This window comes from Musa acuminata, chromosome BXJ2-8 (genome assembly GCF_036884655.1).
Source record: "Musa acuminata AAA Group cultivar baxijiao chromosome BXJ2-8, Cavendish_Baxijiao_AAA, whole genome shotgun sequence".
In the NCBI taxonomy this organism is placed as follows: domain Eukaryota; kingdom Viridiplantae; phylum Streptophyta; class Magnoliopsida; order Zingiberales; family Musaceae; genus Musa; species Musa acuminata.
This window is the reverse complement of record NC_088345.1, coordinates 11,433,433-11,457,980: the sequence shown is the minus strand read 5'-3', so window position 1 is coordinate 11,457,980 and position 24,548 is coordinate 11,433,433. Positions and strand designations below refer to the sequence as shown.

Below are 24,548 nucleotides of genomic sequence, written 5' to 3'. Positions count from 1 at the left end.
TCCGCCCGACCTTTGTACATGTGCGAAGCCGAAAGACCCCTCCGGACGCGTAGGTGAGGAGTTCCTGCCCGGAGGAGACAGCTACACCGTCCTGATCAGACACCGCACTCGACCGCCTCAACGGGCTCGAGGAACGCCCCAGGGAGGTCCCCATCGTCCGGACCCGAACCGAGCCGTGTCGGCCCCGAGGCCATGGCTCAAAGTTGTTTCCCACAACACATGTGATGTCACCCTAAGTTTCCCAACACAGGGTTTGTGTGTCGGGAAAACCCGACCCACTTTAGAAGAAACCTACCATAGTGGGAGGCATAACACAAAATATGCCAGAGGCGTGAGTCAGGAAAACCCAACCTATATAAAAAGAAACCTATCATGATAGGAGACACAAGATAAAATGTACCCGAGGTGCATGTGTCAAAAAAACCAAACCCATGTAAGAAGAAACTCATCACAACATTAGGCACAAAACAAAATGTGTCCAAGGCGCATGTGTTAGGAAAACCCAACCCATGTAAAAGGAAACCCATCATAGTGGAAGGAACAAGATAAAATGTGCTCAAGATATATGAGTTAGGAAAACCTGACTCATGTGAAGAGAAGTCTATCATGATGGAGGCACAAGGTAAAATGTGCCCAAGGTACATGAGTCGGGAAAACCTTGCTCACATGAGGTGAAATCCATCATAGCGGAAGCACAAGGCAAAATGTACTCGAGACACGTGAGTCGAGAAAACCTAACCTACATACGAAGAAATCCATCACAATTGAAGCACAAGGTAAAATATACTCGAGGTGCATGAGTAAGGAAAATCTAACCCATGTAAGAAGAAACCCACCATAGCAAGAGGCACAAGATAAAATATGCTCGAGCGTGATTCGAAAAAATGCAACCTACATAAAAAAAACTATAGGAGGCATAAGACAAAATGTGCCTGAGGTTCGTGTGTCAAGAAAACCAAACCCACTTAAGAAGAAACTTGCCACAACATAAGTCGGAAAAACCCTATCCGTATAAGAAGAAACCCGTCGTAGTGAAAAGTTATGCTCGAGATACGTTTGTTGTTAAAACTTGACTTATGTAAGAAGAAACCCGTCATAGTGAAAGACAAGACAAAATGTGCCTGAGATATATGCATCAAGAAAACCTAATCCATATAAGAAGAAATCTGTCATGGCAAAAGATATAAGATAAAATATGTCCAAGACGTATGTGTCAAAAAAACTCAACCCACGTAAGAAGAAACCAAACACGATGGGAAACAAGACAAAATATGCCCAATGTGTGTGTATGGTGAAAACCTAACTTGTGTAAGAAGAAATTTATCACGGCAAAAAATATAAGACAAAATATGCCTGAAGCACATGAATCGAAAAAATTCGATCCACATGACAGTAAATTCGACATGGAGAAAGAATCCCGAAGTTGGGAGGTCGAGTGCTGACCTTTCCTTTACTCGAGGTGGGTAGGCCATTGCTTAACCCAACCCATTGGCCTCGAGGATTATTAGTAAATTATTTAAGAAAGAAAAGGAAGAAGAAAAAGAAAGGAAAGAAAAGGTACGCAAGCAAAGGAGGAAAAGGAGAAAAGGAGGAACCCACCTCTACACCACATGGTCATGGGCAAGGATCACAAAGGGGTGGTGATGACTGTGGGGTCATGCGCAAGGATTAAAAAGGGGTGGTGCTAGCTTTATCACGTGTAGGCGATCGGTATGAGGACGTGGCAAGTGGTGATAACATGAAATGCACCTATTATAGTAGTGTGCATTGGAAGCACTTCGGACAACCCTACAACCCTACGTAGACAAGTTTAAACTACATCAAATTGACCGGGACGTGAACAACCTTTTGCCCTAACAAGTTCCAAAGTGAATTTGACTTAATAATAAAATAATTGACATATTAATTTGATAAATCTAAATTATTAATTTAATATATTTAATATCTGATTAATAATGATATAATTATCTAATTTTATTAAAAAAAATTCTAAAGGTAACGGGGAAAGTAGAATTTTGATCCATGATGATTTGATAAAATATTTGTAAATCAACTTAATTTTCCTTCCCACCAACAAAGATTGGAAAATAATAAAACAGTCGCGGTGTCACGTAAACATTAGCAAGCCGAGCTTGAAGCCGAAGCCGTCGACTCCAACCGTCGAACGCAGGAAGCAGGCGCGTGGGCGGATCAATTCACCGTCCTCTTCATGATCATGTTCCTTCTACGACTTGTCGTCCTACAACGAAAGGCTGAAGAGGTTGAGGCTGCAATCGCCTCGTAACGATGCATTCGAACTTTTGGGATCGTCCGTGCCGCCGAGAGATTGTTCGATGAAATGCGGCTGAAAGTCTCTGCCGTGCACCAAACTATTGGTACGAAAGAGATGCAGTACGGATGCCGCGTTTGAGGTATCGAAGCAGCTATCGTTTATCTGCTCTCCTAGATGATCATCCAAGCATCGCTCCCCTATCCAATCCATGTAACATTCTGTGCATCTCCATCGTCAATGGGTGCCTCGTATCTCCCACCAAAAACTTGTGCAGCCTGCCATGAACCTCTACCAAGCTAAACCCTTTCTCCTTCTTCACCCCTCTCTCCACCATCTCGTCCCTGATCCAGCCAACCTCATTCCACCTCCCACCTTTAGCGTACAAATTCGATACGCCTACAAAGAATCCTCCCTCCTCCTCCCCTGCTTCTGATTCTGATCTCAACAATTGTCTCTCCAGCCGCTTCCCCAGCCTCGACTCCCCATTGACGACGCAAGCATGGAGCAGAGAACCCAGAACGACACGGTTAGGCTTGAAAGACATCGACTCCACAACCCGCTTCGCCTCTTCCACCCGCCCGGCGCGGCCAAGAAGGTCCACCATCGTTCCATAGTGTTCCATTCTCGGCTCAACTCCGTAGACTCCCTTCATCGCGTTGAAAAGCTTAATCCCCACCTCGACGAGGCCGCAATGGCTGCACGCATGCAGCGCGCTGGTGAAGGCCATGCTGTCCGGTGCAACCCCCTCCTCCGTCATTTTCTCGAACAATGCCATGGCCTCTTCACCGCATCCATGCGTGGCCAGTCCGCCGATTATGGCTGTCCATGCCGATACGTCCCTTGTAGTCTCCATTTCATCGAACACCTTCCGTCCGGCCTCCAAGCTGCCGCACTTGGTGTACATGTGCAGAACGCTTGTGCCCACTTCTGGAGTCATACGAGGAAGACGGCGCAAGACCAGAGCGTGCAGGCTCCGTCCATGTCCAAGAGCACCGAGTCCGGCGCAGCATGAGAGGCCCGCGACAATTGTGTCAGCGTTGAGGCGAGTCCCGTGTAGGATCATCTCCGCAAACAGGTGGAGGCCGTAGTCGTGCCACGCGGACTTTGCGCAGCAGGAGATGAGGGCATTGTACGTGATGGTGGTTTTCAGGGGCATTTCGTCGAACAGTTTCGCGGACGCGTTCAGCAATCCGACGGAGGCGTAAGTGTGGAGCAGGGAAGTCGCGACATGGAGGTCGCCGAGGAGGCCGCGTCGGAGGGCCACGGCATGGAGGGACAGCGCTGTGGCGCGCGAGGCGCCAGCCCGCCGGGAAGAGGCGCGGACAAGGGAGAGGAGGACAAAGCGGTCGGGGTAAAGGCAGGAGCGGAGCATGAGGGCGAAGTGGGAGAACGCGGGGGAGGGGTCCGGGGCGGCGGAGTGGGCACGGATGAGGGCCGCGAATGCGAAGGCGGAGGGGCGGGGGGCGGCTGTGCGGAAGGCGAGGAAGGCGAGGGGTAGGTCGGAGGGTGCTGCAGCTGCAACAGCGCGGGCCGAAACGAAGGGGTCCGGGAGGAGGCCGGCGACGACGGCGCGCGCGAGGACCCGCTTGAGGCGGCGGGGGTCGCCATGGCAGGCATCGATGACGGACACGAGGCGGGCTCTGGCGTCGACGAAACGGGCGGCGCCGCTCATGGGGTTCCGTCACCGGAGCCGCATTTGGTTATCGTCAGGTTGCGATCAGCTGAACGGGCGACGCAACACCAATCATCATGTGTGTGTAGTATATACGGAAGGTGACTTTGACTAGGATGGAGCGTTGTGCTACAATGGAATTTGATAAAGCACAAATCTTAAAGCAACATTCGTTCTTGCGAAGAGCGGCAGCAAAGGAAATAGATAATTACCCCCCCATTTGGCGATGCCATATGCTATATAGCGTGCCAAAACCAAATCAACAAGTGAACCAACATCATCTTCAGCTCTCACACAGCAATGTTTAGGACCAACAGTGAACTACATTCATAGAGGGCAGGACCAAGTGAGGTGTTGTGTACATTCGTTCTTGTGATGGCTCCCACAATTTGTTTAGGATTGATGGGAACAAAAAAATACAGTCGATTGTCGTTGCATTCAAGATGATATATATAGATGTAGACGTAGTGTTGATGGATTTAGGTAACCCTTACGCCTTGGTATCGAAGGATCTCGCCGATGAGCTCCCCCTTCCCCGAGCCGACGTACCTTCCACAGATCTGGCCGTCCTTTATGAACAGGAAGGTGGGCACCTCCACCACGTCCATGTCCTTGAGATACTCCATGCAGCTGTCGTTCTCGTCGCCGTTCATCCTCGCGAACACCACGGCGTCCGCCATGGAGCGCGACAGCTTGATGACGGTGGGGTACACCTTCACGCAGGGGCCGCAGTGCTTGAGCCCCACGTCCAGCACCACCAGCTTGCCGTCGGCTCCGCGGTGCTGGTCGATGAGCGACTCCACGTCGGCCCGGGAGTGCAGCTGCACCACCGCCGAGTGGTTGTCGCCATAGTACAGCACGTCGCCCACCAGCTGGTCCGGCCCGATGCCCTCCTCCTCGTGCACCTTCTCCATGCCCTTGTAGAAGGTGAAGTGGGGCACCCGGTCAATGCCCTCCCGCCGGCACAGCTCCCGTGTCTGCTCCGACTCGTCGCCCATCACCAGCAGGAACTCCACGTCGCTGCACGTCCAGCTCAGCTCCACCATGAAGGGGTAGATCCGGCGGCTGTTGGGGCTGTGGCTCGCCGCGTACTCCACCACCACCAGCTTGTTCTTGGCGGCGCGGAGGGCCGCCTCGAACTCGTCGACGTTGTGCACCTTCTGCACCCGCTCGTCGCTGGCTGTGGACCGGCTCTTGGTGCCGCTCGCCGCCGCCGAGGCGCGAGGGCAGAACGACGCCGGCTTGCCGAGGGATGACGGACGGTGTCTTATCCTGGTGGAGAAGAAGTGGGAGAGTGGGGAGTGAGAAGAAAGGGGCGCGGGCTGGCCTAGTCTGGAGAGGCAGGAAGAGACAGAAGAAGAGGAAGTTGGAGGAGACCCAAAGAGGAAGGTGGCCATGGCGGCCATGGTAGATGATGGGATCGGAATGAGGTGTGGTGGGTGAGGGATGAGTGCGCTATCAAGGTGGATGGGGGAAGAAATGGTGGAGGCTCACGGAGGTGCTATCATTAAAAGATTCAACGGGAGGTGGATGTTCTATGTCCACCCAATTGTTTGTGGCTTGCGTTTGGGGTCGATGGATTTTTTCTGTTGGGAACTACTAGATCCGTTTGTCTCCTATCGGGGATTTTTGTGGCGATGTTGCAGACCCGTTAAGCTTCCTGACAAGGCACTTAAAGATCAAAGATATTTGTAGCATTAGGCTTACACCATCCATTCTGTTTCCAAGGAAAAAAAATCTTTGCATTTCAAAGACAATATTCAAAGATTATAGGCCTTATGTTCTCCTCTATGTTGATATGGAAGTGCTAACGTGGCAAACCAACGTAGAAGGTTCGTAAGGGAGATGGTTCGTCAGAGTCGATCTGACCATGGAGCAGTGAGACCGCGTAGAGGAATCGGGATCTGCTTGACTACGAGGTCCTATCTTTGAACGGATGGGTTGTCGTTCTCTCGTGACTGTGAGGTTGTGTCCTGGTAGCGGAATCGTCTCCTGATCGTCGATGGTCTGTCCTGGTAGCGGAATCGTCTCCTGACCGTCCATGGTCCTGCATAATATATTTATGCTGAGGGTTTTTCGGCTTGACCCATCTGATGCTTAAGTTGGTGAAAGACAATTGCTTGCTTGCCTCCCTTTCCTTTTCGATGTTTTCTCTAGGATAGTTTTGATACCTCTCCGGAGATTGACCGTATGTAAGTTGTTAACGTCCGCCAATATTTCAGGCGGGCAGTTCGTCTATTATAGGGTAACTATTCTGATCCCGTGCTATGCGGAACTATCTCCTCACTTTTAGGTACCACCTCGCGTGATTTCAAGCGACAAGGATTTTGCTTTATGTCTCTTTTGAGCTGGGTGGCATCGCTTCATGACGTAATCGTTTCTTAGTCAGGTTGTGTCGTTTTGTATCGCTTTGAGATGTGTGTGTGACTCTGACTAGAGGGTACCATATGGGGTCTGAGATGGTTACCATATGTCATTGTGGATGGTACCAAAAGATCTTCTATTATTATGCCTAACAATATGAAAAACATTAAAATTGAATAGGAATCCACAAAGGCGGATTTTAAAATTGAAATCGGAATCAAAACCAGATTCATTGCTCCGGCAGATTTCAATTTTGATTATAAATTTTAATAATTTTTAAAATAAATATAATATAGAAATTTTATAATTTTATTTTTAAATTAAAAAAAATCATTGTACATCTATCATCAGTGTAAATGTGTAATGACATAACTAAAAGATTAAATAAAATTATGTAAAATTAAAAATATTTAATCGCTATCAATGTCGATATTCTAATAGTTCATTTCGTTGATATGTGAAATAATAGGTTGGTTATGATAGGATAGTATGAACTAACTAGCATGTAAAACAACAGTTATAATCATTGCTGCTCTAAAGTCGATTCATGATGCATAATCTTCAAATTATTGTACATCGGAATGGGGAGGATTGATTACATTGGTGATATCTGGCAATATAGTTAGCTCGATATGTGATAGGAATCCAATATCTAATAAAAAGTCACTCACGTAAAAACAATAAATTGACGTAACTGCTTTCTTGGCAAAAATTTGATATCTAAAAGCTTGCAAGTTTAGTCATAGGATTGATGAATAGCCTGGGATATTTATATTACTCGATATTGACCACTTGGATGATGTCTACCTGCCTCCAAGCATCGAAAAAATGTAAACCAGATACTTGACGATCCTTTAAAGGAGTTCATATGCTTCTTTTCACTGGACAATGTCTTCGGGGAACCTACACACTCAAATGCCTCGATGCCTCGTTGGCTCAAAACTTTGTGAAAGCAAACTGGCAAATATTATGTCAAAACCCTGAATGGAAGATTATAGTGACAGTAATCAGCAAAATCAACATTAATGGTAGATCTCCATAACATCGAGTAGATATTAAGCATGCTATCTAAAAGGAAACCATGAGTTAAAAGCATATTTACAGATTCTCCAGCGATTCTTGGTAGCACATTAATAATTCAAGCTGGCAACAGAGGGATAAAGAACTTAATGATCAATTTAGTAGATGCTTAATAATCATCTCAGTTAAACAGCAGAATTTTATTCACATGTACAAATTTTTGAGCTGCAACTACACGAAATTGCATCAATTAACGATACAGTCGCCCGGGGTCTCTGAGGTATCCCCATTCTCATCGGAGGAACCATCTCTGTTTGTTAAATGCATTATAAGGTCCATCAAGTCTGCATTAGCTGCTAGATCTTCATCTGTATCACCTGACCTGGTCTGCATCCTTTGCAGTGCCAAGATCTGTGCTATCATGTCTTCAGGAAGAGCAAAGCGGAAGAACCTGCTTCTTCTCTTGTGCGGCTTTAACTGGTGATTTCAAAAGGGTCATGTCATTCAGAGTCATCATGGGTGAGACAAGCAGAAATAATATCAGAAAACTTTTATTATGATTGTTGCAAACAGTGCCATAACCTATGCCACCATTATCGTCGTAGCCACTGGTGCATCAATGTCATCATCACCATCATTGTCAAAGTTAACAAATGCAAAGCAATCACCCATTTCATAAAAAAAGCACCAGAGAAGTTAAAGGTCGTTTAATGCTTCAGGAATTTAATGTGCCTCTTTTATTTTTGTTTGGGAAATTGATGTATCAGAAACAGCCGTATATGCCTTAGCAACAGGATGAATTTCTATGTGAATAAGTCAATCACACGTTTTACTTTATAGAAAATGCAACTTACTTTAGGAATGAATGGCAGATGAGCAAGTTCTATCTTAGCCAAACAAAAAATCAAAGTAACAGCATTGACAAAGGTTATGAGCAGAACATTAAAAATCTCTTACCTCCTCTATTTTTACAGGTGCAGCTGGTTCTGCAGCATTGGGAGTCCAAATTTTTATATCATTCTCTATGCCACTACTTGCTATCACAGTAGCATAAGGGTGAGGTTCAATACAATTGACCACATATTTGTCTCCTTCCATGGCGCGCAAAAGCTTTCCATCCCTCTTTCTCCATATAAAGATCCGTCCACAGTCTGAACCACTAGTAACATACTCACAGTTTGGACCAAAGAAGCTCACACCCTTGACAGTCTCACAGTTACGATGTCCCTTGTATACCTGTGGTCCAGTTTGATCCCCATCAACTGGAGACAGAAGTGAAGCTGATTTAGATTTATCTCCAGCATCAGCATTCACACTAGATATTGGAGATTCCCTAACTGCATTGGGTCCGAGTCCTTGATCCTTAGAGAAGAGATATATCAGCTCATCATTGTATGATGCCAATAGCTCACTCTGATCTGAGAATGCCAACCCTGTAATTCCAACATTATCATTGCCAATGAGATGACGGGGACAGAAGAAGTTAGCAGGATAATCACAATCAGTTGATCCATCCCACATATACTTGCGAATGTCATAAACTCGAGCATATTCATCTGTTCCTGCAATTGCAAATAGATTGGGACTCCTTGGGTCTATTGCAATAGCATTTAAATGAATGGCCGTCCCGTAAGTCGATCTGCAAGTAAATAGCTTTGTAGCAGTTTTTGTTCTCAAATCAATCTGTGAAACATGCACCAAACTGGCAATGTAAGTAGATAAAAGCTGAAAATAGCATGTAAAGAAAACAAAACAAGATAAACTACTCACATGCTGAACCAGTCCATCTTCACCACAACTATAAATTATATAAGAACTCCCAGGCTCAATACCCAATTTATGAGCCCGTCCATCATGTTGAGCCAGCAATGTTGTATCCACTTTTCCACCTTCTAGTATTTGGGCATGTCTTACCTAATGACATACAAAATAAAAAGCAATGCATTAAAAACATGACATCTAAAATATTACAAGACACAGAGGGAAGTGTAACAGCATATACCTCACCATCTGCAGCACAGGTGATGATGATCCGGTCATCTGTGTAAGGCATGAATCGAGCTTGGAAAACATTGTTTGAGTGGCCTGAGTCAAAGGATAATTTAACACGGCCAGCATCCCAATCCCATAGAATCACCTTTCTATCATCAGAACCGGATACGAGAGTGTCACCATCTGCATTGAAGCTCACAGTGTTGACACAGCCTCTATGATTGTCTAACTTTCTATGGACTCCAAAACGAAGAACAAGGTCCTGTTCAGAAAAGATAAACTCAAATAATATAGCTAGAAGAAATCTCAGGAAAACAAGCAGAACTGAGTCTAAATAATTCAAAGAAAACAATTAAGAGTCAGTCATAAGACTCATAACCACATCCTACTTTAAACAAAATTTTAAATGAATATTTAAAAAAATCAAACCAACACAAATTTCTCGGTTTAGAAGTAGTTAATGTCTGGATGCTTCCATGTCCCAACAACTTGAGCCTAAATCCAACAAACAAAACATTTAAGATCAGAGATGGCATTGAGAACAAAATAAAAAATCCTCTAGATTTGCAGTTGAATTGATATTAACACAAGCTTAGCCAACGTATTGATCATAGTTTTTTTAATATGAAGCACACTAACAAACTGCAAATCAATTTTGCATTTTTATAGCTTGAGCTGTAAAAAAATGAAGAACATGAAGAAATCACAAAGACAGATAAAATTGATCTAAAATTTCATAGTCTGCAATGAGGGTTCAAGTCTTGGTTAGGGTGAGTCTCATTCTGAGCCATGCTGAACAGTGCCATGGCAATGCCAATGATTTAACAACATATACAAATTCTTAACCAATAGGCAGTCACCACTGGAGGCATGCCAGCATTATTTCCAATCAATTAAAAAGTAAGCAACAGAAATGAAAAGAAAACTAACATAAGTTTCATTACCTATGTTTTCTTTTGGAAGTTTATATTATATTTTTTTTCCTACCATCTCATCTACCTAGCACAAGTGCATGACTAAAGCACAGCTCCACCACAGTGAAGCAAAATCTGCCTAACACTTTGCTGATTTTTGTTTTACCAAACTGATCCATTGGATGTCTCAAGATCACTGTTTTAACGATGGCACTAGTTACCAACTAGGCTACTAAGAACTCAGTAGGAGTGATGTATCTGGATATAACTTATAGATTAATCTAACTTGGATACTTTAGGCGCTAGCGATGAGTCCTAAGTTGCCAATAATGCTTCAGCTATTCCAGTGTGGCTTCCACAATCCCTAATCCGTGTGCATCAGTTGCGCGCTGGCAACAGTTTTCCCATTCATCAATCATCAACCCTTTTTTTATCTCTATTGCAAGTGCAATTAGGCCGACTCTTCGCAAGCATATGTCGCTTGTGATATTGCATGGCTCGGGTTGATCAACTAAGTTCGGCACAAGTGGTACCACGACTCTATTCCACTCTCCCTGCCCCAAATACTATCGACAAAAGCAGAGTTAAAACAGCAAATTCCGCCCAACCAAAAAACCCAAAATCATCTGTGAGAAAAACATACACCGTATTAACAGCATACATCGAACCACTCAGATTGAGTACACTATTATGATTAAAATATATTTGCTGTGTTGGAATAAGTTTGTGATCCTGGATGCACCTTTTTCTGTATAGACACCTCATCTTCTCATGCCAAACCTAATACCCAAGAAAACCTGATGAGGTAGAGTGTGAAAGCAAATGTGTTTGTCTTCTGATCTACTCATCACGTTACGTCGAACCACCCACGATCGAACGAAATAGAAGCATTCATCATTCGGGAGAAGAAATCTTTACCGATTAAAAACTAGAAATCCCTAACACTAGGATTATAATTCAACAAAAAGGAAACCAAAGCGATCTCGTAGGTACAGAAACCGGACCGACCGATTCGTACGAGAGAACATAATCCCCAAAAGAAACCCTCCATCAAGAAAAAGTAGAAAGGAGCGAGGGGAAACGGAGACACGTGGGTTTGATCGGAGACCTCAGAAGCAACGAAGCGGTGGGCGAAGGCTCTCGGGGGGAAGTCCCCGAGCTCGCGGTGCCAGAGCTCGACGACGCCGCGGCCGACGCCCCGGCCTCTCGTGCAACATCTCTTCATCCCCATCGTCTCGATATTCGGCGAGGGAGGCGAATCGGCTCTCCCCGTGGAGGCGACGGCAGGAGCGGGATCGGGATCGGGATCGGGATCGAGATCGGTAGGACGAGAGTAGGATGGAGCGAGGCGGGGGGTGTGCACAGCCTCGTCTCTGCAGATAATACGAACAGAAAGAGAACCCCCGACTACTTGGCTTTTATTTTGTACGTGTAGAAATGGTTATCGGGTCGGATCCACATCGGAATCCGATAAATCCTCCAGATTTCGGGTAGGATTTAATACAATCATCGGATTCATGCACATTACTGCATGCATACCCGTCCACATAATCCGTTTAAGTTGGATCCGTATTTATCGATCGAATTCTATTAAAAGATGCGTTTAACATACGAGATTAGTCATTTAGGATTTGGGATGGATTTAAATATCTAGAAGCTAATCGGGTTATGAAATGGTAAGCTAAGATTAATATTTATTGTTATTCCTAAAGATAACGTATTGGATTTTCTAATGATTTTGGTGCTTACCTTTTCCCGTTTAAGTCGGATCTTGACGCCCATTAGAGTTGGAGACATGTTCAAATAGCTAGTTAATTAGTCATTAAGCTTTGACTATTAAGAGATTGAAATGTATTGTCGTTCGACGAGTTACTAATTAAGACAGACATCATTACAATTTGAATTATTTATTATTATTATTGAATATTATCATATTCGAGAATGAGAAATAAGCTAGAAAAGTGTATATGTGTATCAAGAAAATTAAACCGAGTGGAAATATCAGGTTGTGGTTGAAAAGAAATCATAAGTTGAAGCATTTAAGTTTAGTTTGATAATTTTGGAAGAAAAATACACATGGAAATATCACTGTGATTTATGCAGTGTTTGTTTGTGTTGTAATCATCTTTGATTACGAAAGGTTAATTACTTTAATAAGGAAATATTCGTTTTAGATGAGGACTTTCTTTATTCCTGGTTGACATATTATGCTAACTTGACTTTGCTTATTAATTACTAAGCTATCTTTCTCACACTCTTCGTTATAAAAAATATTCATAACATACTATTGAGATTTTCTTTTTTTATTTGATAGTGAAGATTAACTTGGATTGGTAGTTCTGTATGAGGTGGTAGGGAATGTATTGTCTCTACAAAAAAAGATTAAGATCCAAAAAAAAATGTATTGGTAGTTCTTTGAGTGTCTGTAGCATTTAGAGTTATATAAATTGTTTGGAATCGAAATTGGAATAAAAATTATCTTTAGCATTTTTTTTTATGTCATTGATAAATTGCTTAAGTTCAACTTTTAGGGGAGAAAAGGTAGAAAAAGTACAACAATGATATTCATTTTTTAATAAAAAATAATATGTATGTTAGATTATGTTACAATATTTAATTATGTAATATATATTATAACTGGATTCTGATTACAATTATCGATTAACAAAAAAAATTTAACTATAATAAAATTTCTTAGGAGATGATCTCAATGAAAGAAAATCTCCTAATTATTTAATCTAGATATTCTGATAGGATAAGACAATAAGAAAATTCGATGATATATTACATGATTGATTGATTATGAAGAAGATATGTCTAGTTTTCTTTACTAATTAATATTTCTATAGCTTTTAGATTCGATAATAATATATTTATAGAATAAATAAAAATTTTTCGAACATTCAAAGTTATGCGTCAAAATTTAGATGCATGGTTATTTAATTTCAAAATTTTTTCATTAAATTTTTTTATAAAATAATAATATATTTATAATTTTATATTTATAATATCCTTCCCTCGTAAAGGATGAAAGATGTGAGTAAGATCCATGACAACAGAGAATATATTATCTTATGAATTTGGTTTCATGGGTGTATAAGAGGTCAGATGTTAAGTATATAAGAGATATGATGTGGAAGTTGTCACCTATGGAGGTAATAGGAAGTGAGGATATCACTGGTTAAAGTAATTGCTCTAACGATAGCATCGATAGTTGAATGTGTCCATCATGTTGTTTGCCCGTTGAGATCCAACATTGATTGGAGGTAATATTTCTTTTCATGATTTCATTTTCGTGTTTTCTTTTTCTTTTCTTTTCTGATTCAAATCAAAAGTGATCCACTCTATATCGTCTAATAAAATAGTTTTTATAATGAACATTTTCTGAAGAATTAAAAAAAAAAATTGTTCATGTGGTCGATTGAAAATGATCGAAATCGATTATTAATTGACCCAACAAATCCAACAAGCCTTTTTTGTTCTTATTTAGAATAATTCTCAATTTCTAACTCTTTTGGGAGCTCCAATCCTTTCCTTATCTTTATACTTTCTTCTTCGATGTTTGTCACTATTGATGGGATATAAAAAGAAATAACTTTTGTATATGAACAAATACTATTAGGCCATAACACATAGCGGAATTAAATGTAACAACAATTAAATAGAACACCAAGATATACCTGAAAAACTCTTTCAATGTGAAGGGTAAAAATTACAGGACAAACTAGAGATAATCTACTATAATAATAATAATGAATATACAAATCTCAATCTCTTGCCCAAAACTCTAACAACAATCACAAGAGAATAACTGAAATATAAGGATCACGTCATTGTGCTCAATATTCTAAATACTTCCTAATTCTTTCCAAATAATCATAGTAAAAATCTACTGTAGATTTGATTTAACCTGAGATGAGAATACTGCTGGATGATTGAGAACAATTTTTCTATGTTGTCCTTATTTTTTTTCCTTTTCTTTCTCCTTGGATTTCTGTATTTTTCTCCTCATTTTTCTTGCTGCAAGGTGGATTGTTACCATATTTGCTACCCTATTTATATCTATTTTCATAATTACCACACACTTCTCTAATATGAATTAAGATTTAATTAAAAAAAAGGTGGATTATGAACTATTCAAGTCCGAGCTGAATCATGGAATGTCAGCCCAACAATCATCATCAGTATCTTCTTACCCTATACCTCATTCCATTCTGTCTTCCCTCTAAAGCTTCTCCCCGTGAGACGACATGAGACTGCGACTGATTGTCGTAAAGCTGGTGGCTTTTGAATCCAATAGGTCAAAGCTGGTCAAACCTAAGCCTACCAACTAACGATAAGATTTCTTGATATGATCGACCTTCTAAATTCTCTACCTCAACAAATGGAGTGCGATAGATGGATACCTGCATCTTCTCCATTCTCTCTTCTCACCGGAACAGGATCGATGCTGGGCTGCGTTGTCCGATCTTTCGTATCGCGTCGTTGCAGGCTTCCCATGCTCACACCACAGTACCATGTGAACAGGCAGGAAGGCAGGCACGCATGGCTTCTTCCCCATGAGTTGCACAGCGTACGACCCTTGTGCTCGGAGGGGCATTGTCGCAGGAAGAGGTTGGAGAGGATTCAATGTCACCCAGTGGCGGAGAGAGAGAGAGAGAGAGAGAGAGAGCAGGCAAACGTCGCTTCCACATGGTGAAACCAGATGGAAGCATTTATTCACGCAGATGCTTGCCATCATGTGTTGCGTCAGACCGAGATTCCTTCTCATTCACTCCTCTTCCGAACCCCATCCCTCCTTATTTACTCCCGCCACTGCCATTTATTCATCTCTATATAATATGCAGCGTATTGTTATGCAGCCATGCCACCATATATTTACTCCCCTCCGGTGCCGTCCCACACCTTTGTCTTTTCTCAGTTTTCTCTGTTTTAGAGTTAGAAACATGACGAGTGCAGTTCATCATTCATTTATTTATCTCCATACAGTATATATGAAGCATTCTGTGATGCAGGGAGGAGGTCAGAAGACAGTAGTAGCTGTTGATTATAGTCATATACATGTTTAGCACTGTCGTTACTGATTCTTTAACGAGCGAGCGTGAGCGTGAGCGTGAGCGAGAGAGAGAGAGAGAGAGAGAGAGAGTGAGAGAGAGGATGGTGAGCATACTGTCGAGATTTATTACTGCTGCAGCCTGGCTTTCTTCTTTGGTTGTCGGGAGTTTTAAATGCCATCCTGGCCCTTCTACCTCCTTATATTCGAATACATTTTTTTCCTTCTCCTCCATCATCACCACCGCTCTCTCTCTCTCACTCCCTCTGCGTCTTCTCCATCTCTGCCGCCATTCCATCTTCTCTGCAGAAGAGACGGATTGTTATGCTTGCAACTATCTTCCACGCACCCTCTCGTTCAAATCTATCACCAGGGAAGGGGCACCAGGCTCCACATATCCGTTGGCTTCTTCCTTCTTTCCTCTGGCTTAGTTACAAAACGTGAGAGGAGGATGACATCTCACCTTGGAATAGTTACTATGATGTTGGCCCGGTTCACTCAGACTGTACTAGTAAGGCAATGCAAAGCGCCTTAAGACCTTATTTTCTGATTGAGCCGTGCCAATATCTTAGTACTCTTTCATCATCCAACTCACTCCTCCATGCAAGATTCGCTGACTTGATTGCAGCTGATCTCTTTGTGCTACTGTTCATCGGCCACCACGAAAGCTGCGGGCTCAGTAGCTGGATTGCACCAAAACAGGCCTTCTGGACTTCCTAGAGGTAGATATGACCAACTTTTGCATCACATATTAGTTTCTGCATGTCCTCTGTGTCTCATTTTCTTGCTTCCAGTTTATTTATGCATGCCTTCAATAAGAAGATGAGCATATTTTTACTATACAGATCAGGAAGGCATCCATCCATAAACATCATCTACCATTTCAAATAATGGAAGATGAGAGAAGACTGTTGCCAAATGGGGCCTGATAGCTTCTGGGAGCATACTGCCGCTTGACCTTCTAAGTTTTCTTTCCTAAGAAATGCATATCCTTCGTTTTAACTTCTTGCATGACTGCGTTTATCAAGTTGATGAACGCATCACGAGAATGAAGATCAACCGAGCATAAATGAGAGCAGGTAAACATCAAATCATTCTGAACGGTGAAGCTGTATATAGCATTTAAATACATCTCCAGATCACAAGGATTCCGCATCTTTTCCACCCTTAAAACCTGCAGAGCTATTAATACTTAGCAAAAAGACCATGTCTTCTCCTGTGCTTACTAACCAATAATATATATATAGGCCATATCAGTAGATTTCATGCACGTAGATACAAGGAGTGACATAATATTCCATCGTTTTCTGAGTTGGCACATATAATCTTCTTTAACATACGAAAGATTTCAGTTGGAGGAACAAAAAACTAATCAACCAAAAAAAATCTACAGTTTCTGACTCTGTCGTTCTCGATCGCTACTATTCTCTTTTCCTCACTCACACAACCTGGTGGAGAGATAGAAACCCAGTTTTCTCCGAGCATGGAGGGACGCATGTTGCAGAATGGACTAGGCAAATCTAAATTGCTGCTTCCTCCGAAAGCTGTCATCAACTTCTAAACCCTCTTATAATCTTAATTAAAGGTGATGAAAAATGCATTAATTTCTTGAGGTTGTTGAGGAATCGATGAGAAGAGAATCAAGAATCAAGAAACCTGGGTGCAGTACCCGCTGGGACACTGGAGCAGCAAGGGTAAGATGTAACTATAACAACTGTGTTCTCACGATAAGAGGAATGTATATAACTCGTCTTGAATGTTTCCATGTACTCCTCTACTGTTTGTCCCACCCTTTCCTTGTTTGTTGGTAGCATTAACTTACCTCCCTATTTACCATCGATGTATCCCGAAGAACCCGCGATACCGATCGATGTGACCCAGTTGCTGTGGTAGGCCCGTCTTGGTAACGATTGGGTCGCTATTGCGGCGTTTCAATAAATTTATAGCCATATAAGGCGAACGGCGACACCTGTCAGGCAATGTCACGCGACTCGAGGCCGCGCCGATGAAGGAGACACCGAAACGCCGTCTCTAATATCCGTCCACGTGGTGGCCATTCTCTGTAGACGGTGGAGATGTGAGGACGGGAGGGATCCTCGACAAAGACGTGGCGCGTGCTTCTTCGTCTCCTGCGATCTCGCCACCTGTACCTTAAATTGGTCTAATTAATCCTCCTAAGTCACCGAACCCAATCGCTGCTTCTCGGTTAATAGCAATTTTGGCTGGTCCATGCAACAGCTGTCATTGCAGCGATATATTCGTCAAATACAAAAATGTTTTCGATATATATTAAAGTGAAGGAATATTAGAATTTGAGGAGTTATTTGATCAGTTTGATTTAACCATCACATAATGTTCATACATCCCAAATCTGTTCTGCTTGGTACACCTGTTGGTTCTCCTCTCTGCAATATATGAACGATGAGAACCCCGTTATGATGTCCGTTTGTGCTTTCCCAAGTTGGGCTTCGCTTTCCATACCCTACTCTGTTCTCCGTCCCTGCCGTTTTGACGCCCTCCATGGAGTCTCTGAGGCGATCCTTGAAGCCCCATCATGGAGGATCCCACAAGTACACCTCCTCCCGCAACGAGCTGGAGGAGCAATCCGTCCTCCTCCACAACGACGGCTCCGAACACGGCGGCGAGGTCGTCGTCAAGATCGACGGCAAGAATGGCGGCCTCTTCGACCAGCCCGCGCCCCTCCCCGATCTCAACGGCACTAACAATAGCAAGGTGTGGAGGGAGTCCAGCTATGAGTTCTGGAAAGAAGATGACGGAGACGGCCGACGAGGTGGAGGAGGAGGTGATGGAGGAGGAGGGTTCAGCTTCAAGAAGCAGCAGCGCAAGAACACCGAGGCGGAGATCGCTGACGACCCGCCGTCGCGGCTGATCAGCACATTCCTTCACAAGCAGCGGGCCTCCGGCGCCGAGCTGGCCCTCGACATGGACGTGGAGATGGAGGAGCTCAAGAAGCACTGCTCCTCCCCCGTCTCCGCCTCGGGCTCCAAGGAACTCCGCGTCTTTTTCCAGGCCTCCTCCGCCGAGTCTCATCTCCGTCGATCCTCCGATGATGATGACGATGACGATGACGATGAACGCGGTCTCCGCCGACGAAAGCCTTCTCCGAGCACAAGCGGTGGCCCTGACGGAGGCGGCGGCGATGTGGTCCGATGCACATCGAACGGCTCCCTCCACCGCAACTCCACGCTCCTCCGCGCCAAGACGCGGTCGAGACTGATGGACCCGGCACCGCCACCGCCACCGCCGTCGGTTTCGCCTGTGGCTGCCCGCAATGACGAGGTCAAGAAGTCCGGGAGGATCCCCAAGTCGGGCCAGATTCGGTCGGGGCAGCTCAAGTCGCAGCAGCTGGACGAGGACGACGAAGACCCGTTCATGGACGACGACATCCCCGACCAATTCAAGCGCACTGACTTCCGCTGGCTCACTGTCCTTCAATGGTTGAGCCTCTTCCTCATCCTAGCGGCTATCGCCTGCAGCCTCGCCTTGTCTCCCCTTGAGCCCCTGACGTTATTGGATCTCCACCTCTGGAAGTGGTTCGTCCTCCTATTTGTGCTCATCTGTGGCCGCCTCGTCTCCGGCTGGGTCGTCCGGCTTGTCGTCTTCGGCGTCGAGCGCAACTTCCTTCTCCGCAAGCGCGTGCTGTACTTCGTCTACGGCATCCGCAAAGCGGTTCAGAACTGCCTCTGGCTCGGCCTCGTCCTCATCTCGTGGCACTTGCTGTTCGACGAGAAGGTGAAGCGCGAGACGAGGAGCAACTTCCTGCCCTACGTCACCAAGATTCTGTCCTGTCTTATCGTGGCCACCCTGTTACGACTCGTCAAGACTCTTCTCGTCAAGGTCCTCGCCTCCTCCTTCCATGTCAGCACCTACTTCGACCGCATCCAGGAGTCGTTGTTCAATCAGTACGTGATCGAAACTCTCTCCGGACCACCGTTGGTCGAGATCCAGAACGGCATGGAAGAGGAGGAACGGGTGATGGCCGAGGTGCGGAAGCTACAGAATGCTGGTGCCAGAATCACCAACGAACTCCGTGCGGCAGCACTGCCGAGCAAGAGCGGTAGGGTGATCGGAAGCGGGCCTATACAGAAGAGCTCACAAATTGGGAAAATTGCCAAGATTTCGGACGCCAAGCAGCAGGATGAAGGGATCACGATTGACGAGCTGCACAAGCTGAACCCAAAAAACATATCAGCTTGGCGGATGAAGAAGTTGATGAGGATCGTGCGGAATGGGACTCTGACAACGCTTGATGAGCAGGTTCTGCAGGAGAGTGGGGAGGATGATTCGGTCATGCAGATACGCAGCGAGTATGAGGCGAAGGCTGCAGCGAGAAAGATCTTCGGTAATGTCGCCAAGCCTGGTGCCAAGTAAGTCCTTGTTCCACCCATTACATATTAACTTTTGCTGGAACCAGCTCTTGTTCAATTGCCCTGCTTCTAAAAGAAAAGTAATGTTGACAGTCATATTGCAAAATAAAAAAGAATACATGATTTGACACTGGTGGCATGTGAGAGCTTACCTGGTCAATATGATATGAGTTAGAATCATGTCCGATTAGAATATGCAACCGGAAGATAGCATCTCAAAAGGTTCCTCCTTTCTCGTTTAAAGCTACTTTATTTGAATGTTAAAAAAAGACTATTAAATTCACTTTTACTTTTATACTGTGTTATTTACTGATTTATTTTCTGTGGGCATGGTCATTTGAACTAATCTATAGGAACTCAGCCTTTGATATTCATATAATGAAAATTGTGGAAGGTAGCATCTCAAAAGATTCCTCCTTTCTCTTTTAAAGTTACTTTGTTTGAATGTTCAAAAAAGACTATTAAATCCACTTTTACTTTTATACTGTGTTTAATGATTTATTTTCTGTGGACATGGTCATCTGAACTAATCTATAGGAACTCAGCCTTAGATATTCATATAATGAAAATTGCGGTATTACATTTCTTTTGGATATAATTCATTTTGCATCAAAGTGTGGAGCAAGTTCTTATTGCAGTTCTTTTTCATAGATTTTCAGGAAGTAGACATTTACCTTTTTATTTACATCCTCTTGCCTAAGTGCATTTTGTTTTATGTGGTCCGTAAGAGTTCCATCTTGAAGATTATGGAATAGAAGTTTAGCATCTCTTACTAGAGCTTATATATTCTATATGAAAATTTCGGGCAATTACCTACAAGATGTGTTTTGACCCAAAATGTTTAAACCTAAGTTAGTACTAGTATATCAGATTATTTCTTTAGCATATGGTTAGTAGATCATGTGTCATGATTGTTGGTACTGTAGTTAGGGGACCATGCATCATTACTTTGTGTCAAGCAGTACCGAATGGTACCACCTGATACAGGCGGTACATATCGGTCCGATAGCCTGGTACCGCTACAGTACTGTACTGTATCACTGTAGTAGTGCTACAGTATAAAAATTATAAAATAATTCGATACATCAGGGTGTACTGCTTGGTACGCCCTGGTGTATCGCTGTATCACTCGGTACACCGGTACCGTACCATACCGAGCCAACCTCGAAACACCGATACGGTACAATATTGCATACCTTGCTTTGTGTCACTATTTATATAGCCCATGTTATACCATCTATGTGCATGCAGAATATACCTAAAATTATGATATCACACAAATGTTTATAAAATTTGTTGTCGATGCAGATGAACTTTATGGCTTTATGTTTGATAATTGGTATGATCTGCATGTTCTGTGGTTCTTTTATAGCAATACCTTTTTTTATTATGGACAATGATAGTCTAATTGTCTTGAAATTATATAGTACTCTGGTCTCTGTCGTCTATTTTGTCTCATTGTCTCTTCTACATTCGTGTGCAATGAAATTTTTTTAGGTATATCTATTTGGTAGATTTAATGCGTTTCATGAAGGAAGATGAAGCTCTGAAGACAATGAGCATGTTTGAAGGAGCAAACGAGAGCAATAGGGTCTGCAGGAAGTCTCTCAAGAACTGGGTGGTATAATCTCTTCATTTTTTTATTCAAAATAATTCATTTCAGTGAACTTTCTTGAATAGCAGTCATATGAATTTGATCCATTTCCTGCAGGTCAATGCATTTAGAGAACGTAGAGCTCTTTCTTTGACTCTCAATGACACAAAAACTGCAGTAAATAAACTTCATCAGTTGGCAAATGTTGTCATGGGAATTATTGTATTTGCCCTCTGGCTCCTTATTCTGGGAATTGCCACAACTCATTTCTTTGTTCTGCTTGGCTCTCAGCTTCTGCTGGCAGCATTTGTTTTTGGTAACACTTTGAAGATGATCTTTGAAGCTATAATATTCTTATTTGTGATGCACCCCTTTGATGTTGGTGATCGCTGTGAAGTGGAAGGAGTCCAGGTACTAGAGAGGAAACTCAACTTTAATTATGTCTAAGGCACATAATGCTAGTAATATTTGTTTAATCACCTATGACTTTCCTATCTATATAACTTAACATTTTTACTTTGCAGATGGTTGTCGAGGAGATGAATATCCTGACAACAATATTCTTGAGGTACGACAACCAGAAGATTACGTATCCAAATAGTGTGCTGGCTACCAAACCAATTGGCAATTTCTACCGGAGTCCAGATATGGGTGAATCAATCGACTTTTGTGTTCATGTTGCAACTCCTGTGGAAAAGCTTGCTATCATGAGAGAAAGAATAATAGGGTGAGATAACCGACATTTTCCCTATAAATTATACAGTTTTCCTAGAATATATACAAATTACTATTATGGTACAACAAAAAGCTTGCTATCATGTAGGAATGGTCCTTTAGTAAGCCTACACCTTTTAAGGTAAGACTGACTGATAATCAACAGTATATTTATTAGTATGATCCAGCAATTGCATCTAACTTTTCTTTGTAGACTCAAAAGTAAGGAAATATTTGGTGGAGGATAAAGAAAAATAATAGAACTTTCATCGGAGAAGACGATATCTAATGTACCGACATAGCATTTTCCACTAAGATGTATCATTCAGTTTATTGCTCCCAGTACCAGCTATACTGGGATAGAATTAGTTGTTGGAGCTGGGTTAATTTCCTGTATTCATTTTGTTCATCTTATCTCCATTTCTTTCCAGAATTCAGGATAGAATTAGTTGTTGGAGCTGGAACTTAAGCTTTGCTTCTTGCTATAACAATTTTTGCCTTCAATAGTCATGGTTATGCGTCTTTTAATTGGTAGATACCTGTTGCCATTTTTCATGTAGCAAAAAAGATTTTCTAATCAGGTATATTGTTTCATTATTTATTTAACTTATGTTTTATTTGCCAACCAATAATTGCAGGTTTATGGAGAACAAGAAGGAACACTGGTACCCCAATCCTTCGGTCGTTCTGAGAGATGTAGATGACATGAACAGGTTAAGAATATCAATCTGGATGAGGCATCGTATCAACTTCCAAGATATGGGAGAAAAGTGGGCACGAAGAGAGCTTGTCATGCAAGAGATGATCAAAGTTTTAAGAGAACTCGATATTGAGTATCGCATGCTTCCAATCGATGTGAATCTCCGAAACATGCCTGTGGTTGACTCCACACGTCTACCATCTACCTGGACAACTTTCAATTGCTAGGCAAGTTTAGGTTCTGTGCCTAATTTCCTCTGTTTTTTCGGATGAAACTGAAACAGCGAGAGCTGAGTAGCTTTTAGATGGGTAAATATATGTTCTAATTTTGAGCTTTTCTCTCTTTATCTTTCACTTTTGCTTTGTTTGCTTCTGTTTCAGTTATGTAAATGGCATTCTGAAGATCCTAACTACCGTTATTGTCTAATTAGTTTCCACAGATGCTAGTAATACGCTCTGTTGACATTTCATGCTATCTTTTGTGGTTTGTTGATCCATAACCCTCTGTTCCTGTTCTGAGTAATTTTCTCGGTTCGATGAAACTGATACAATGGGAACTAGGAAGGTTTTAGATGCTTGAATATTTATTTATTTTCATTTCATTTTTCGTTCTTTGTTTCTGTTTCAGTCATGCATATGGCATTCCAAGATTCCGACAGCTTTTATCCTCTTTAGCTTTTGCAGTTGCCCGTGACACATCGTGTAATCATTTCATAGTGCTTATCCGTGACACAACCTTCCCTTCTTGTTGTGTCCTTCAAATTAAGTAGGTCTGATGGTAATGTTTGCTTCGAATTAAGGTACGTATACGCACCAAATTCTGACACCCGAAGCAGGTTTGGATCCTAATCGCAGCCATCTCCTCCTCTTTCTTCCCATGTCATCGGATCGTAGATCGCCGCGTTGCACTCGATGGCGATTGACGTTCATGAGGTCCTGGCGGGCACGCGACGGACGGCGCTGAGCTTCGCCCATTCCTCGCCTGGGTGTGTGCCGGGCGTTTGTCGGTCCGTTGCCAGGGGTGCGAGGATCGTGGAGTTTAATAATTAAGGAGGGTTGCAGTGGTGACCCCGGGGTAGTGTGCGGTCGAGGAGCGCGACTCAGTCGATCAGGCTGAGCAGAGACTGCGGTCACGTAACCGAGAGGCATGACTCAGGCGGGCAGGCCGCGCAGAGGCAGTGGTCTCGGGTAGCATGGAGCCGAGGAGCATGGCGAGGCGGGCAGGCCGCGCAGGCATGGTCTTGGGCGACACGTAGCCGAGGAGCACGGCGCAGGCAGGCAGGCCGCGCAGGCGTGGTCTCAGGCAACATGCAGCCGAGGAGCACGACGCAGACGGGCACGCCGTGCAAGCGTGGTCTCGTGCAACATGCAGTAGAGGAGCACGGCGCAAGCGGGCAGGCCGCGCAAGCGTGGTCTCGGGCAACACTCAGCCAAGGAGCACGACTCAGGCGGGCAGACCGCGTAGAGGTGGTCTCGGGCAGCATGGAGCCGAGGAGCACGGCGCAGGCGGGCTGGCCGCGCAGGCGTGGTCTCGGGTAGTCTGCGGCCGAGGAGAGACTTGGTTTTGATCAGCAATCCATTGCTTAGTGACACGCGAGCACGGGAGGCCAGGTCACTTCCTAAGGAAGCCCAAGGGACTGTCACTTTCGGGAGTCGCTGGTTTTCGAGGCCGATAAGATCGCGCTTCAGCATTCACACTGCGCGCCGGTTGGCTGCCACGTCAGGCCATATTTATGGCGAAGTGACGTTCGGTCTGCCTGACACAACATGCTTCAGGAGAGGAAGGGTTGTTGTTTTGGCAGGATATGGCCTATAAATAGTCTACAGTTGGCTTCCTACATGTCTTGTTACTTGCATTCACCTAGT

At 43.6% G+C, this 24,548-nt stretch overlaps 4 protein-coding genes across 5 annotated transcripts; 1 reads left to right on the top strand and 3 right to left on the bottom strand.

Annotated features, from left to right (window-relative positions):
* Positions 1-1,996: 1,996 nt before the first annotated feature.
* Positions 1,997-4,072, bottom strand: LOC135619192 (putative pentatricopeptide repeat-containing protein At5g59200, chloroplastic). Its single transcript, XM_065120957.1, has one exon. The coding sequence runs from the start codon at positions 3,942-3,944 to the stop codon at positions 2,451-2,453; it is 1,494 nt and encodes a 497-aa protein (XP_064977029.1). The 5' UTR covers positions 3,945-4,072; the 3' UTR covers positions 1,997-2,450.
* Positions 4,073-4,211: 139 nt separating this feature from the next.
* LOC135619193 (thioredoxin-like protein CDSP32, chloroplastic) lies at positions 4,212-5,424 on the bottom strand. The gene has a single exon (XM_065120958.1). The coding sequence runs from the start codon at positions 5,348-5,350 to the stop codon at positions 4,424-4,426; it is 927 nt and encodes a 308-aa protein (XP_064977030.1). The 5' UTR covers positions 5,351-5,424; the 3' UTR covers positions 4,212-4,423.
* A 2,042-nt stretch (positions 5,425-7,466) lies between these two features.
* LOC103994434 (uncharacterized) lies at positions 7,467-11,619 on the bottom strand. Of its 2 annotated transcripts, XM_009414763.3 has the most exons (5): positions 11,343-11,619; positions 9,331-9,582; positions 9,099-9,242; positions 8,286-9,011; positions 7,467-7,805 (listed from the first exon to the last, which is right to left on the bottom strand). In XM_009414763.3, exons 1-5 carry the CDS (start codon positions 11,463-11,465, stop codon positions 7,575-7,577), a joined length of 1,476 nt encoding a protein of 491 aa, XP_009413038.1. In that variant the 5' UTR covers positions 11,466-11,619; the 3' UTR covers positions 7,467-7,574. The 2 variants fall into 2 exon arrangements, with proteins under 2 accessions (XP_009413038.1, XP_009413037.2); XM_009414762.3 differs by having other exon boundaries at positions 8,286-9,242.
* Positions 11,620-17,637: 6,018 nt separating this feature from the next.
* LOC135619191 (mechanosensitive ion channel protein 6-like) lies at positions 17,638-23,147 on the top strand. The gene is made up of 5 exons (XM_065120956.1): positions 17,638-19,675; positions 21,173-21,296; positions 21,387-21,680; positions 21,794-21,996; positions 22,622-23,147. Exons 1-5 carry the CDS (start codon positions 17,808-17,810, stop codon positions 22,908-22,910), a joined length of 2,778 nt encoding a protein of 925 aa, XP_064977028.1. The 5' UTR covers positions 17,638-17,807; the 3' UTR covers positions 22,911-23,147.
* The last annotated feature ends 1,401 nt before the right edge of the window (positions 23,148-24,548 follow it).

Excerpts from the sequence above, each read along its gene's own strand:
- LOC103994434 (XM_009414762.3), bottom strand. The coding sequence starts at position 11,465 with ATGGGGATGAAGAGATGTTGCACGAGAGGCCGGGGCGTCGGCCGCGGC. Across the intron at positions 9,243-9,330 it reads CCTGTGCTGCAGATGGTGAG|GTAAGACATGCCCAAATACT; the intron begins GTATATGCTGTT and ends GTATGTCATTAG. Across the intron at positions 7,806-8,285 it reads CACCTGTAAAAATAGAGGAG|TTAAAGCCGCACAAGAGAAG; the intron begins GTAAGAGATTTT and ends TGAAATCACCAG.
- LOC135619191 (XM_065120956.1), top strand. The coding sequence starts at position 17,808 with ATGGAGTCTCTGAGGCGATCCTTGAAGCCCCATCATGGAGGATCCCAC. Across the intron at positions 19,676-21,172 it reads GTCGCCAAGCCTGGTGCCAA|GTATATCTATTTGGTAGATT; the intron begins GTAAGTCCTTGT and ends AAATTTTTTTAG. Across the intron at positions 21,297-21,386 it reads AGTCTCTCAAGAACTGGGTG|GTCAATGCATTTAGAGAACG; the intron begins GTATAATCTCTT and ends CATTTCCTGCAG.
- LOC135619193 (XM_065120958.1), bottom strand. The coding sequence starts at position 5,350 with ATGGCCGCCATGGCCACCTTCCTCTTTGGGTCTCCTCCAACTTCCTCT.
- LOC135619192 (XM_065120957.1), bottom strand. The coding sequence starts at position 3,944 with ATGAGCGGCGCCGCCCGTTTCGTCGACGCCAGAGCCCGCCTCGTGTCC.